This window comes from Dipodomys merriami, unplaced genomic scaffold (assembly GCF_024711535.1).
Source record: "Dipodomys merriami isolate MVZ:Mamm:240054 unplaced genomic scaffold, mDipMer1.0.p SCAF_8, whole genome shotgun sequence".
Taxonomy (NCBI): domain Eukaryota; kingdom Metazoa; phylum Chordata; class Mammalia; order Rodentia; family Heteromyidae; genus Dipodomys; species Dipodomys merriami.
In genome coordinates, this window is record NW_027206401.1 from 23,672,367 (window position 1) to 23,689,314 (window position 16,948).

The 16,948-nt window shown below is 40.0% G+C and overlaps 1 protein-coding gene across 2 annotated transcripts in view; it reads left to right on the forward strand.

Annotated features, from left to right (window-relative positions):
* Positions 1 to 278: 278 nt before the first annotated feature.
* Positions 279 to 16,948, forward strand: part of Moxd1 (monooxygenase DBH like 1) — a 66,583-nt gene continuing 49,913 nt past the window's right edge. The window contains exon 1 of one of the 2 annotated variants that reach the window (XM_070010260.1): positions 279 to 559. In XM_070010260.1, the coding sequence (XP_069866361.1) occupies positions 296 to 559 (264 nt within the window). In that variant the 5' untranslated portion in view covers positions 279 to 295. Of the gene's footprint in view, positions 560 to 7,083; positions 7,148 to 16,948 lie in introns of those variants that run through there. The other variant, XM_070010261.1, reaches the window with a different exon arrangement.

Sequence of the window (16,948 nt, forward strand, 5' to 3'; positions counted from 1 at the left end):
TTCGCAATCCTGCTCATCCAACTCAAGGACCCAGCCAAGGACGGGGGCGGCAGGTGGATCCCGGGAAAGGCTGAGTATGGTGGGACTGGGGAGGAGAGGGGATCCGACCAGATACAACCAGACGGGGCGGCGCGCAGGGCCGGGGCGGGAAGCGCGGGAGGGCGGGCCGGGGGCCGGGCGCGGCCGCCCCAGGGGCGGTCCCAGACCTCGGGCTCGCCCCGCCGCCCGCTCCGCGTGCCGCCCCGCGCTCCCCAGTGCCGGGAGCCCAGGTGGCGGCGGGCAGGAGGCGCCGAGGATGTGCGGCTGGCCGCTGCTCCTGCTGTGGGGGCTGCTCCCCGGCGCGCCGGCGGGGGGCTCGGGCCGCTCCTTCCCGCACCGCACGCTCCTCGACGCGGAGGGCAAGTACTGGCTGGGCTGGGGCCAGCGGGGCGGCCGGCTCGCTGTGCGCCTCGAGGTGCGCACCGCCGGCTACGTGGGCTTCGGCTTCTCGCCCACCGGGACCATGGTCTCCGCCGACATCGTCGTGGCCGGGGTGGCCCACGGGAGACCCTACCTCCAGGTAAGCGCGGGCCGGCTCGCCCCGCCGGAAGAGCACGGGTGCGGGGAGCCCCGGGGACCACGGGCTGGGCATCATCTTGGCCTGCGCACCCCTACCTTGGCGATCAGGTAGGGTGCTGCCTGTACCCCGGAGCCCAAGGCACCCCCGGGACTCCCCGCCTCCCTAAGCGCTGCGCCATCGGGGCTTTTCGCTTCCCCGGGAAACCAAGCACTCTGAGGCCAGCTTACGTTTCCTTTCTCTGGGCACCTTCCTGTCCCCACTTCACCCGCACCAGACCCCCACCCTCAGGAGCACACCCCTCACGCCCGACCCCCTTCAGCCTTTCGTGGGATGCCCATACTTTGGAGTCCTAGGGCAGGGAAGAGTGGGGACCAGAAAACGTTAGCACCTCCCATTCTTGCTGTTGAGCGTTGTCAATTTAAGGACCCCCCACCCCCACCCCCCGCCCAGTCCTGGGCTATTTTTGAACCCCTGGGCACTGGCCTGATGTCCTTACACCGTCCCGAGATGAATGAAGGGGCCTTAAGAATGTCTTTAGGAAGTTGGTTATTCTGGGAGCTGTGTAGCCAGATGAAGAGAGCTTCCTAGTCTCAGGTCCCCGAAGCAGAAGCTTTCATTCAGTAGCAACGTATTTTTAACTTTACTTTAATAAGTAGGGAAATTAATTCAATCTCTTGCAACCGCTTTGCTGCCAGGGATCTGGCGTGGCAGTGTTGCCTGTTCATAGGTGTCTTTATGCTTAGAAAAATTTTATGCAATGACCAGAATAAGTAATTAGATTCCTAGGTTTCCTGGACATCTTTGATCCTGACCAACATTTGGATGGTGATGAATGTACACTCTCTGTGACCTGTCAATCTTCGTCCCACCCCAGTACCCTCTGCTAAAACGCTAGATGAAAATGTCACTTGTTCTGGTGTATTGTCTTACAGCCTGGGTAAAATTAAAATGTTCTCCATGGATTCCAGGGTGTGTGTGTGTGTGTGTGTGTGTGTGTGTGTGTGTGTGTGTGTGTGTGTGTGTGTGTGTGTGTGTGTGTGTGTGTGTGTGTGTGTGTGTGTGTGTGTGTTCTCCGTGGATTCCAGCGTGTGTGTGTGTGTGTTTTATAGCAGTTTTACTCCTGAGTTCTAAGTTCGATTTGGCATTTGAACTCTGATTCTGGCTCTGAGTTATTGACTTTGGCTAGAAACAAAGTGACAGTAATAAAAAGTTCAAAGCTGCCTTATTGTCTGCTTTTCTACAAATCAATCGTTTCCTCCCCAAATCAGTACTCTGCCTCAATAAAATAAAAGTTTATGAGGAATACACTCTACTGACGTCATGATTTATATACATTATATACATTCTCCTGCAACCTTTAGAAATTCTCAACCAAGAATTTGATAGCAAACACAGACCTTACAAGCTGACTGCTATATATAAGTAGACATACAATACTTACATACCTAATTCAGTCAAAGTTATTTTTTTTAATTTGCTTTGTAAATAGAAGGGGGTACTATGCCCCTAAACTATCTTTACATGGTCTGTAGGAAGGGAAAGAAGTATTAGAGTGGTAATCTTATACATCAGAGTGCACTTTACAAGTTAGTGTGATATTATTTTTTGTCAAAAGAAGCCAATTTCTAGAAGGCCCACCCAGTCTGATATGAAATGATAGAGTAGAATACTGAGTTCATTGGCTCATCACAAATAGATTTTATTAGATAGCTACACAATATTTGTACATTGTTAGTTGTTGGTTTTTCAAGAAGACTGGGTAAGATGTAAGTGTGCTTTAGATTGATTTTGAAACATGGAACTTCTCTTAAAGTAGTAAACACATGTCACTGTGAGAGAAAATACATGCGGACACTTTCTTATTCATGGAACGAGTAAGAAACAGGATTTTCTATTTGCTATTCACTTTCCTCTTTTTTCTCACTTGGCTGATACTCTTTATTATTCCATTTTCTCAGGTATCCCATTGATTGTAGGACATGTAAAATGAATCAGTTAACTGGGAAGAGAGCTTATTTAAAACCTCATTAAGAAGCCAGGTGCAGCCGACTTATGTCTATAATCCTAGCTACTCAAGAGGCTGAGATAGGAGGACTGTGGTTTGAAGCCAGCCCCAGGCAGGAAAATCCATGAGACTCTTATTGCCAATTAACCTCCCCTCCCCCCCCCCCCAAATGAAGCTATGACTCAAGTGATAGAGTGTTCGCCTTGAGCAAAAAAGCTCAGGGATGGCACTCAGGCCCTGAGGTCAAACCATAAGATTGGCACTCACACACATGTGCTCACGTGTACCACCCCCACCCCTCTTTGAAAAGATGAAAGATATCAAAAATAAGATAAGTTTTAAAAAAGTTTAATTCCAGAAAGATCCAGGCTAAGGGATTCCATTTTCCAATCAAATTTCTCTCCATGAATTATTTATTTTAGGGTTTTCTTACATTAGTTTGAAAAAAGTGTCTTAAAATACTATAACCAGAAAATAAGTATGATTTTTAGATGTAGTGTATGTATGTGGACTGTTCGCAGACTGTGATCCCAGTGAGCACAAGGAACAATGGAACAAAAGGCCCTGGCTCCTGAGGCATCTGTGGAAGTAAAACAGCCAGATAGTAGGAATGGCATTAGACAGTTTGACGGAACCTAAGCTGACAGCCCAGTCAATGCATCTTGTGTTTTGTTTTGCTTCTCTTCCTCTTTTTTTACATCATCCTCTCATTTAACTTTAAACTTGAACCTTAAATTTTATTATTTTGACTTTTAATTTCTAATGATCTCCATCTCGTTTTTGTCAAATGGTGCCAACTTCTCTATGACTGTCTATGTAGTCTGTCTATGTGCACATTCCCTAGCTATCCAGGTAAAGACAGTTGGCTGAATAGCTGCTATAAACCTAAATGTCGGAAGGAAACGGATGAATGGCAGGGGCTTCAGTGGAGAAGGCAGTGTACAATGGACAGAAATGGGCCTTGTGGAAATGAGAGTTTTTGCGCGGAAGTTACTGCTACAGGGGAATAAAATTCTATATGGCCAGATTTTCCATTTGTATTTTTTCAAAAGAAAGATTGTGTGTGTGTGTGTGTGTGTGTGTGTGTGTGTGTGTGTGTGTGTGTGTGTGTGTGTGTGTGTGTGTGTGTGTAAGCCATTTGATTGCTAAATACTGGCAAGAATTCAAATTTGCACAAAGCAACTGTGTACACAATGTGCGCACACATATAGACTTTCGGGTGGAATATAGCCCATAGTGCAACCAATGTAGGACCAGATTAGTTAAGAGCTAAAACCAATTAAAAAATCAATCCAAATTATAAAAATCCATGAAAGGCAGAGAGGAGAGTTTCATTTCTTTCCCCCCTCCTTTAATTTTTATTGTAAAGAGGGGTTATAGTTACATAGGTCAGGTAATGAGTACATTTCTTTTTGAACAGTTGTCACCTCTTCCCTCATTTTCTCCCAATATTTTTTCCCTCCTGACCCTCTCCCCCAAGCTGTATGTATAGTTCATTTTTAACATACTGTCTAATGAGTTTCACTGCTGAACTTTAGACTGAGTTTATTCTAAATCAGGAAATGACTCCAGTATTGAAGGCTGGTGTTTAAACTATTGATTCCTACTTACACTACCCTAAAACATAGTGACATAATAACTCTGATTTTGCTCACAAACTTGGATATTGAACAGGGCCTGGTGGGTTCTGTTCTGCTTTGCTTTACTCTGTGTCATCTCAAAGGTGGGTGGGTGGAAATATCTGAACGCTTGCTCACCTGAATGTCTGCTTGGTGGTTGGTGTTGGCTATGGACAGGGCCCTCAGCCAGTTCTGTAGTGGGATTGTGGTCTGTCCATGTGGCTGCTTACCTTCCGCACAGCATTATGGCTGGTGCCAAGCATGAACATCCCAGAGGCCCAGGTAGAAACTGTATAGCCTTTTATAATCTAGCCTTTGGGTGAGTGCATAGCATGTTTTGCTGTTGCTGTAGGCTTACTGATTCAAGACGAATCATAGACTACATCTAGTATCACAGCAATGGACTGCATTAGTACTTCCATCTTTGGAAAATATGTTCTACCATACTTATTCTCATTGGCTTGCCACAGTCTCTTTCCCAGAACCTATCTACATGGATCCCTTCTCTCGATGCTACTTACATCAGGGGACAATGTTTCCTATTCACATTCCTTCCTTTCTTCTCCTCCCTTTCGGACATATTCCACCATTGTGTTAGTGAACACTTGGTGACCTTTGCAATGTCTTATTGCCTACTCTTTCTGTCACCTCCTCTTGTGCCTCTCCCCTGTAAAAGTGTTTGGTACTTTAGTAACCTCATATTTTCCAGTGGTTACTGATTACTAGTTCTAGGTTAAGCCCAGTGAGATTACCTCAAGACTGCAGTATAATATTTGCTTGCATTCTTACTGAGCTTTAAAAAAAAAACAGGCATCAGGTTTAACCACCCTTAAAACTGTACCTGGGGCTAGGCATGGTAATACATGCCTGTAATCTCAGCATGTTACAGGTTGAGGCAAGATGATTGGGAGGTGCGTGGTAGCCTGAGTCCCATAGTGAGACTTTGTCTCAGTGTAAACAAACAAACTCTTAACCTGGAGTCTGTTATAGTTATGGAACAGTTCCCTGCTCATTTTGTGAGATTTTTGACCCCACCTGAAGACCTTTTTCCTCAAGGGAAATGTAGACCAGGTATAATCAAAATGGGGATTAAAAGGACATGCTGTGTTTGGAAGGGAAGTCTGTATGGATTTGCTGGATAGAATCCTCTGGAGTGGTCTGCACTTGTGGAAGCATCCGGGTCACTTCCTACACTGTCTCTGGCAGAAGGGCCGGGTTGGGGGCTGGGAAGCAGTCTGTCCTTTTGCATTGGCTTTTCAGACCTCACTATTTTGTCTCAGTGAATAAGTTCAACTTTCATTTCCCTGATGGATTCGTGTCCCTTCCTTGTTCTTTGCCCCTTTTTGACACAGAGCAACTCCACCCCCATCCGAACTATTTAGCAACTGTGAGTGCCCATTTGAGGCAAGTAATCCGGTCGATGAATACCCAGTTTGTGTGAATGAGAGAACAGAGCGGTATTGTCGGAAGTGTCTGTTGAATTTGCACAAAAATGGATTCACCCTTCCTATGGGGTATACATCGCTTGTGAATGGAGGCCGACACATATGTCATCATTTGCTGTAGGCTTGCTTGTGAGCCGTCTCCAAAACTGAAGCCTTTCTGTGCCCAGAAGTGTCTTCAGCAGCAGGGTAATTGCTGCCAGGCTACTCGGAGGAAGTACTTTTGGAAATGATGTGAAATCACAGAAGACAGAGAGCGATCTTTGTGGCTAACGATACGCTTCTTTTACGGGTACCCCAGCCAACTGCAACAAAGAAATGTTTGGAAAGGAGATTGAAAGCTGTAAGGGATGAGGGAAGTGTGCAGTCCTGATACATCTAAGCTGGAGCCTCATATGTCTGAATACCGACAAGTCTGTGGATGATGCCCCCGACATTGCTTGGTGCATTAGTGATGGGGATGTATGCTCCAGTGTTCAAATACATGATGATACTTTTTAGCCTCTGCAGGATTTCATAACTGGCCTAAGGAAAGAAGCCAACCTCACAGCCAAGCAAACAATGCACCTGAATTGACAAACAGAGCCCCAGGCTTCAGGCAACCAACAGCTTGCTTCTGGAGTCTTGGAAGGAGAAGCAAGAGTCCACTTCAAAGAAACAGAATGGTGGTTTATTGATTCATGATCCGCAATAGAACTCTATTAAAATAAGGTTGCTGGCAAAAGGAATGCATTAATTATATATCATCATGTTTCTGGAAATGTTTGATCCATATGTAATAAGAAAAAAAAATCTGCTCATGGATGCTTCACAATGCTCTTCATTGTAGTTTCAAACAACTAGTAAAGAGCTAGCAGAAAATATTTCTTTAAGAAGCTTCATTTTCATATGTATTTTAGCTTATTAAATTCTGGAATAGACAAAAAAAATCTGGTAAGGACAGTAGGCAGCAAAAATTTCTGCCGTGGATAATTTCTATTAACTAAAAGACTGAAACTATGTATCTGACTATGATATAAATATATAAGTCACTAGGAAGACTTTGCTTGTTCATCTAATGTAGCTAAAAATAGGGAAAAGTCTATTTTTTGCTCTTACAGGTTAACTATGGACATTTATGCATTTATTTGCTGTGTCTCATGAACCCAGTGTTTGGTAGGTTACTCTCCAATCTCCTATACCCTTCATTCTCACCCCTAATCTTATAAATGAGGAAACTGAGATTTGAGTCACTGTGAAATGGCTTGTTGGAGATCATGCAGGTCAGCATCCTGGAGTTATTTCCTCTCAGTCCTGGCTTAGGACCCTTCTTCTACAAGAAATTTCTATAAAGGCATATTCAAGTTTCCTTCCTCAATAATGAAAGAACCTGGATAATGAAGTATGTTGTTAAACAGACAGCTACATGAAATTATAGTACTTCTCTTATTATTTCTGCTCCACTATAAATGTTACAAATACATTTTTATATGACTCTGTAATGTTTCATTCAACTGAGTTCTTAACATATGTGCTACTTGTGGTAAGTACTTTAGGTGAGCTCTCATATGATCCTTACAATAACTCCTTGGGTTTGATACTTCATTCCTCTCACTTGTAGAGTATAAACCCTAGTTCCAGGTCATACTGGGGAATCAATGGTGGTTTTCATACTGGCTGTTTCCATGATGGGAGCACTTACAAGCAGCAGATGTTGAACTGTGCATTCATTCATCTTACCTCCATTGACTGAATGCTTATTGAGAGTTGTAGATATGGGAGTGATATGTTATTGAATGAGTTGAAATCAGGGGTCTTTTGAAGCTATAAGCAAGTAAAGTATGGGGGGCGGTGATAAATGCTGGGTAGAGAATGAAAACAGATTGATGTGATTAAAGAAATGGCCATTGTAGCTATTTTACATTAGGATGTTAATCAATCAAAACATGGAAGAAACAAATGTCCTAAGTTTTAAAGTTTGCTTTGGAAATTAAAGATAGTGGGTTATATGCTCTGAGGGGGTATACGCTCTGAAGATAAGCTATGGGCATCAAAGAACTCAGGAGATCTTGAAGATAGGAAACTAACTACTTGGTAAAATGCAAGTACAGATACACCAGAACTGCATGAGTTTTCTTTTCTATTGTCATACAGATTGTCTAGTATAACAGAGTTTAACCAGAGTCTTTCAAGCTCTAGAATGTGATTTGTGTAGAAGGTTAATTCTTAGAACTAAGCACAAATGTTTTGCTCTCTTATATTCTGCAGGCTTTTTCATCCTCAATAACAATAGAGAGCTAAAGCCTTTGAGCCTGTATCTGGGCAAGATTTGCATCTTTCATGCAGATTTTGAGATCTCAGTTTTGTTTAAAAAAATTCCTGAATTGCTGCTTTTTAAAATAAAATTTCCATGCAGAGTTGATGCACTGAACTCTCACACATTAAGCTAACTCCTGTAGGTGCAATCATGTGGATTCTAGGCCTCTCAGAATTGTGGACACACACAGATCTTTTGTACCAGTAGCCAGAGCCAAGAATAATTTGTGTTAGGGCAGATTGTATTCCAGTGATAAGCACACAGAGTTAAAATAAAGAATTGATAAGTGGAAAGATACTTTCTATTTCCATTTCAGAAGTTCCCAGTCATCTATCCAATACAATAATTTGGGTGTCTTTATAAAACACCATTGCTCAGACAACCTCCTATTTGTACCTGCAAGCTAATGGAAGTTCAGTGTCAATTAACTGGATACAAGTACAAGCAGAGGTCAGGTTTTTCAGTTGATTCCAACGTATAGGCAAGTATGGTACCTACTTAGTATTATAGACAGGATATTTGAAAGGAATCATGGGAATAATTTTGAAGCAGCCTGGAAGATTCCAAGTAAATGGTATGGAATACAAAGCAGGATTCCATACAAAATCATTCAGGGTAACCATCTGACGATAGAAGCAAGGATTAGCTTGTGCTTATCCATCTAACCTTATTATTATGATGATGATTATTATTGTTGTTGTTGTTATTATTGATACATGGGTGCTGTCTTTGAGTTTTTAAGCTCAGGGCTAGTGCTCTTGAGCCATGGCTCTACCTCTGGCTTTTGGATGCTTAACTGAAGATAAGAATCTCACAGAATTTTTTGTTCAGGTTGGCCTCCAGCTGAGAACCTTGGATCTCAGCCTCCTGAGTAGCTAGGATTACAGGCACAAGGCATTCACATCAGCTTCTAACATCATCATCATCATCATCTTCATCATCATCATCATCATCATCATCCTCATCCTCATTATTATTATTATTAATGTATTTTGTTGGTCATGGGGCTTGAACTCAGGGCTAGGCACTGTCCCTGAGCTTTTTCCACTGAAGGCTAGAGTGTTGCCACTTTAAGCCACTTCCAGTTTTCTGGGGGTTAATTGGAAATAAGAGTCTCACAGACTTTCCTGTCTAGGCTGGCTTTGAACCATGGTCCTTGGATCTCAGCCTCCAAAGTAGCTAGGATTACAGATGTGAGCCACCAGTATCTGGCCCTAACATTATCTTTAAAAGAAAAATAAATGTGTTTTCTGGCATAGAAAACCTTCTGATTTTAGTTTAATGAGTTTATCCATAGTTGTATTTTCTCAAACTTATATACCAACGTTAAAAAAAGCATTTATCAACATGAGAAGTATGATTCAGAATATGCTGAGTAAAGAAACTCTCTCCTCCCCCAGCCTCTGTCATAACTGTACATGTTTTTTGTTTTTGGTTTTTTAAAAAGTTTTTTTCTGACTAGTACCAGCTGCTGTATTTCTAAGCAACAAGGCTGTCCACCCACATAGTGTTTAAAATTTATCAGTCATGAGTGGTCACAGTGTAGCAGAGAAACATTTATTTCATTTTCTTAATAAATAAAATTTCCAGTTAATTCCTAGGAAAACATGTTGATTGATCATCTTTGATTAGAAGTAACGAATGGACTGTTTTTGTATTTGGAAAAGTTCTCAGTGTCTTTCATGACATAAATAGATTATTTTCCCTTCCTGCTCAATTCTTCTAGATTATTTAATAAGCAGTGCAAATGCCTCTAAACTCTAATTGCATGTGCACGCATGTGTGCAAGAAGGGGGGGCTGGGGAGAGAGAGGAAAAATAGGAGTGGTAGATAATTAGTATCTTATTAGGGCATGGGTGAAACACTTGCAAGCTGTTGGCTGTGTCAAAGCTACAAAGTCTTCCCAAGGTACCAGGACCAATTTCATGTGCTTGGCAGATCCTCAATAAAGGCAGGCTTAATAACTGCTGTGCACTTAAGAGCAAGAGGTTTCCTAGGCTGGGTGTGAATGCCATCACTGATGTTGCTTGATTCTTCTCTGGATTTTTGCAAACTCTTTAACTCTCTCTGGTATAAATATCCTTTTGTATAGAAGGATGCTCATCATCTCTAATTCATGCTGTCTATGAGGATTAAGCAAAAGAGGCATGCAAAGCTTTTAGTAAGAATGTAACATGCTGAAGGTACTCAATCAGCAGCAGATATTATCATAAAGAATTGATAGTGAACTTTGAGAATGGTCAGAAGATAAAGGTCTCAGTTTTTCACCTTGGGAAAATGGAGCACTAAGTGCATAGATAGAAGACATACAGCAAATTTTGGAGAAAATCTGAGGACAAACAGAATTAGTTTGTGAACACTTAACATGATTTAATGAGTAGAAACTATCTATTGCAAATAGCAAGTAAGCCAAGACTTCATTTTCTTTTGCATTTCCTTTGTTTTTTGATATTTATTTGACATTTATTTATTTCAGAATCAAAATACAATAAGATTATACCAACAATTATGTGTTTGGAAATAAAGATTACATAACTCTTTAAACTATAGAAAACTTTGCTAAACCACAGTGTTTAACATGTTTGTCTTACCAACAATTTTAGAAGTCTCATAAAGTCTATGAAACAATGTTCTGAAATTGTTTTATAGACAGCATGAAGTGCATATTACTAAATAAAAAACAACTCTGTTGATTGACAATTAAAAATTCTGGTTCATCTAATTATCTAGTCACGAATATAATTCATATATTTTTAAACGTAAAAATACTGTACAGAGCGGTTGCAGTTACATGAGTAAGGTAATGAGTACATTTCCTATCGGGCATTGTTACCTCCTTCTTTGTTTTTCCCCTACCATCTCTTTCCTCCCCACCTCCCCAACTCCTCCCTCCCCACCCCCCAACATTGTAAAGTTCCTTTTCAACAATGTCCTGTACATCTCACTGTCACGATGGGTCAATCTGAATCCCCATTTAAGCATTCTGCTATATCCCTTCCTCTCCCCAAATTAGAAAAATGTATATACAAGATGTAGAACACTGGAATCAAATATAGCGAAAACAATTATACCATGAGGGAAGAACACACAAGAGAAACAAAAAAAAAATCACATAGTGCATTATAAGTACATTAAAAACAATAGCAAGAAAAAAAACTATCTGTGTCTCTGTTTTGGGGTACATTTTGCTTAACATCATCTTATATGGTCATATGTACATAGCCTTTGACCTTCTCTGCTTGTCCTAGACATGTACTAGTCATTGCAAACAAGGGAAACCATGGGACCTATGTTTCTTTGGGCCTGACTTAGTTCACTTAATATAATTTTTTTCAGGTCTTTCCATTTCCTAACAAATGGGGCAATGCCATTCTTTCTGATGGAGGCATAGAATTCATATATATATATATATGTATATATGTATGTATACATATATATATATATATATATATATCCCATTTCATTGATCCATTCATCTACTGAGGGGCATCTGGGTTGGTTCCATATCTTAGATATGGTGAATAATTGCATTTACTTTGTTGCACCTTAGGATAAGTAAATGAATGGTGCATCCGAATTATGCACCAATAGTAATGAAAATTGCCATTTTCAGTATGCCATTATAGTAGATGGATTAATAAACTGAGTTTGTTATAGCTATAATTATTTGCGATTCCTACCCAAACATATTAACAGACTGACTACCCTAGGTTACAGAATGAGTACTTAAAAGATAGTGAGTGATACAATTAATTACAAATAATTCTTGGTAAAATAAGTAAAGTCCAAAAAATTGATTAAAAATTAGCTTTATATGAACAAAATATGTACAGTTATCGAAAATAAGAGTTCATATGAAAAGCCATGCTAATTTATTTTTTCAGTTCATTGTGATGTAGCTGCTAAACAACAAGAGTAATATTAGACAGTAATCTCTACTATTCACAAAGGAACGCAATACTGATAAGTCACTCTGTTCTAGACTGATTACACTAGATTGTCCTTCATAGAAACAGAACTTTCAAATTGAACTTTTTTCTTTTTTCTTTATTGTCAAGGTGATGTAGAGAGGGGTTACAGTTATATAAGTAAGGTAATAAGTACAAATTTTTTTTTTGGGTCTGGTTGTGGGGCCTGAACTCTGGGCCTGGGCGCTGTCCCTCAGCTCTTCAGCTCAAGGCTAGCGCTCTACCACTTGAGCCACAGTGCCACTTCCGGCTTTTTTCTTTTTGCTTATGTGGTGCTGAGGAATCGAACCCAGGGCCTCAGGCATGCAAGGCAAGCGCTCTACCACTGAGCCACCTTCCCAGCCCATAAGTACAATTTTTTTTAAATCAAACTTGTTACCTTTCCTCATTTTTCTCTTACTTTCCCTCTCCTCCACACCCCCAAGTTGAGCAGATCATTTCCAGCACACTGGCTTGTGCATGTCGCGGTTGCATCTGTTTCCTCCTTGTCCTTTGTCTCACCATTCTGTTGTTCCCCTTCTCTTTCCTAATTCAAATAAACATATATACAATACCAGGGTACCAAAATCAGATACAGTGACAACAGGGGATATGCCATAGGGGAAGAACATACAAAAGAAACAAACAAATCACATAGTACATTAAAAACAACAAAGACAAACCTCTGTGTCCATGTCTTGGAGTTCATTTTGCTTAATATCATCTCATATGGTCATATGTACATAGCTTTTGAGCTTTTCAGCTCATCTGACAAAATTGTCCTATACGTGTACTAATTATTACAAATGAGGGAAACTATGGAACCTAAATTTCTTTGGGACTGGCTTACTTTATTGAATATAATTTTTTCCAAGTCTTTCCTTTCCTGACAAATGGGCCAGTGTCATTCTTTCTGATGGAAGCATAGAATTCCATTGCATATATATACCACATATTCTTGATCCACTCATCTACTGAGGGGCAGGCATCTAGGTTGGTTCCATATCTTAGCTATGGTGAACGATGCTGCGATCAACATAGTTGTGCTGGTAGTTTTAGTAGGGCCTTGTTTGTGATCATTTGGGTAAATGCCCAGAAGGTGGGATTGCTGGGTCGTAGGGGAGCTCTATGTGGAATCTTTTGAGGAACCTCCATACTGCTTTCCAGAGTGGTTGAACAAGTTTACACTCCTACCAACAATGCAGTAGGGTTCCCTTTCGGCCACATCTCCTCCAACAAAAAGAAACAACAACAAAAAAATCACATAGTACATTACAAACAACAACAAAGAAAAACCTCTTGAGCTCATGTCTTGGAGTTCATTTCACTTAACATCATCTTATATGGTCATATGTACTTAGCTATTCTGTTCATCTGATACGATTATCCTAGATGAATACTAATTATTGCAAATAAGAGAAACCATGGGACCTATGTTTCTTTGGGACTGGCTTACTTCAGTTAATATGATTTTTTCCAAGTCTTTCCATTTTCTAACAAATGGGGCAGTGTCATTCTTTCTGATGGAAGCATAAAATTCTATTGTAAATATATATATATATATATGTATATACATATATATAATATATGTATATATATGTCGCATTCTCTTAATCCATTCATCAATTGAACTGCATCTGGGTTGGTTCCATATCTTAGCTGTGGTGAATAATGCTGCAATACACATAGTTGTGCTGGTAGCTTTAGTATGGCCTTGTTTGTGATCATTTGGGTAAATGCCCAGAAATGAGATTGCTGGGTCATAGGGGAGCTCTACGTGGAGTCTTTTGAGGAACCTCCATACTGCTTTCCAGAGTGGTTGAACAAATTTACACTCCCACCAACAATGCAGTAGAGTTCCCTTCTGGCCACATCCCTTCCAGCATCTGTTGTTATTAGATTTCTTGATTGTAGCCATTCTAACTGGGGTGAGGTGGAATCTCAGTGTTGTTTTGATTGGCTTTTCTTTTATGGCCCGAGAAGTTGAGCATTTCTTCATGTGTCTGTTGGCCACTCTTAATTCTTCAGAGAAGTCTCTTTAAATCTTTAGCCCACTTATTAATGAGGCGGTTGTTTCTTTGAAGATTTGTTTTTGGGGAATTTAATATTTTGAGTTTTGAGTATATTTTAGATATGATGCCCTTGTCTGTTGTATGGCTGGTGAAGATCTTCTCCCAATCTGTGGGCTCTCTATTGATTTTGCTAGCTATGTCCTTTGCCATGCAGAAGCTCTGCAGTTTAATGCAATCCTATTTGTCCAACTTTTATTTGATATTTTTTTGTTTCTGGGTCTTTATTAAGAAAATTTTAGCCTGTGCCAAGGAGCTTTATAGTTTCTCCTATTCCTTCCTGTAAAGTTTTCAGGTGTCTGCTTTGACTCCGAGGTCTTTGATCCATTTGAAGTTGATTCTGGTGCAGGGTGATATATAAGGATCTAAATTTAGTTTTCTACAGGTGCTTAACCAAGCCAGCACCATTTACTGAAAGGCTGTCTTTTTTCCATCCTATTTTTGGCTTCCTTATTGAATATTAGGTAGCTATGGGTCTGCAGGTTCATTTCTGGATCTTCAGTTCTATTCCATTGGTCCTCAGGTCTGTTCTTGTGCTGGTACCAAGCTGTTGTGATTACTATGGCTTTGTAGTAGAGTATGAAGTTTGGTATTGATATTCCTCCAGCACTCCAAATAGAACTTTTAAAGGACATGTGAGTAAACAAAAAGAAAAAAATGACAAGGGAAAATTCCAAGGATGGTTGAATCCTCTGGAAGTCTGGGTGCCTAAGGATTGAGAAATCTTTGACAAAATTTTGCCAAGTAGGAAGATCATTATAGATGAAATAGTGGATGGTATTTCTCAAGAAATATAGATTAGATACTACCTATCAGGCTCCAGAGAAGAAGAAAATATCGAATTATAATACATTAAAAAGTAGAGTTTAGCTTAGTATAAAAAGCATATTTCTGACAGACACATTAAAATTGAATGATTGCCCTTGAGATTATAAGCCTTTTCACCATGTTAAATGCTATGTGATAATCTCCTAATATTTTTGAGCAAAATCCTCCTTGGTGGGAATCAGGATTAGATTTCCTTCAGATTAGCTTCCAACTAGAGTTTGATGTTGAAAAAGAAAACATCATGCCACACTCCTGCTTCCAGTTTATTTGAGAAATGAATAGAAGATGTTTTAAACAGAATATTGTATGTGTACACACTGTTAAGCGCACTGTTTTGTTTAAAAATTGCCTCAAGAAATTCACCTGGGTAGATGTACTTTAAGCTGTTACAATGTCATAAGAGTATCTTATCTCTTTTCCTGTCATAAATTTCAGTCTATTTCAATTATGTGCAATGAATATGGATACATTTGAAATGTGAAAAGTTAAGTAAAAGGTAAACTATATACATACATACATACAACCTACATATATATATATACATTCAAAGGAAGAGTTTGGAAAACTTTAAGAGCAAAGTAGAATATAAATTGATGAGTTGATTAACATCCTCTTTCACCTTTGACCAATCTTAGTCTTCTCTGTCTTCTAACCTACCTACTGAGCCTGTAGGTGAATTTCTCAAACTTATTGGATTTTCCTTCAACTTGTCTACTTGTCAGCCTTCCTTATTTCAGTAAATGACACATTAATTCTAGTAAAAAAAAAAATAGTGGTCAAGCTGGGCACTGGCGGCTCGCTCACTCTTGTAATCCTAGCTACTCAAGAGGCTGAGATCTGAGGTTCACAGTTGAAAGCCAGTCCAAGCAGGAAAATCTGTGAGACTCTTATCTCCAATAAACCACCAGAAAGCCGGAAGTGGCGCTGGGGATCAAGTGGTAGAGCGCTAGCCTTGAGTTGAAGAGCTCAGGGACAACACTTAGGCCCAGAGTTCAAGCCCCACCGACACACACACACACACACACACACACACACACACACACACACACACACACACACACACACACACACAAACACACACGCACACACACACACACGTGGTTATTTTTAAACTCTGAATCATTTTTAGATTCTATAGACCTCTTCTCCTAGTGAAATCTAAAAATCTTTACTCTTCTCTCTAGCTGTACTACTACTTGTTGTTCTGAAACCACTGGGACTCTTGTGAGATTCCTGACTGAGGCTCCTCATGACCCTCATTCTTATTTTTTCTCTTAATCTCCAGGAGAGCCTCTCTAGCATGTAAATACATCTCTCTCTCTCTCTCTCTCTCTCTCTCTCTCTCTCTCTCTCTCTCTCTCTCTCTCTCTCTCTCTCTCTCTCTCTCTCACACACACACACACACACACACACACACATACCCCACAGTAGCATGAGAAGGAAAGAGAAGATCTAAAGAAAGGAAAGAAGAATGGCATATTGGAAAGGAAAGAAAGAAACCAACTTGTTTCTCAAAATTTATTCCATGTATAAACTGGTTATGGAAAGTTAAGAGAAGTCATTTTAATATTTTCAAAATGATGGGATATGATGAAAATAAATAATACTGTTTGAATAGCAAAAGCTGATATTTTCTCAGTAGAAGTGTTAGAGATGAAGGATTCAAATTTTATTATTAGTTTTAATTTTATTATTTATCTCCACTGATTATATCTTCATAGCAAAACATGAATTATTTCATATAGAAATTAAAACGAGGAGATTTAGGATGTGTGCAACAGAATATAACATATAAAGAATGGACCACTCAGGTGGTCTCTCATTGGGATGCAAAATATTCATCTCTATGCTAGAATCCTAGTAAAGATTAAACAGATCTCCTCTTACACCTAGAGAGTTTGGTTTCATCTGAATTGGTTTCTAAAAGCCCCATCACTTTCTATTTTGAAATTAAGCAAATGTTCTAAAAATGGTGAAGAAAGACCTTTCTAAAAGTTATTGATATCTAAAGATTGTGTCTATCTGTTTGTTTATACAACTTGATGATTTTGTAGGACCAACATTTTTCTTAACAACAGTATTTATTATTGTACTAACGATAGTATTAAACCATCATCACACTTCTTACAGAAACTGATCTTGCAAACCAAAGTGTTTGCAGACACAAGGCTTTTGAACATGAG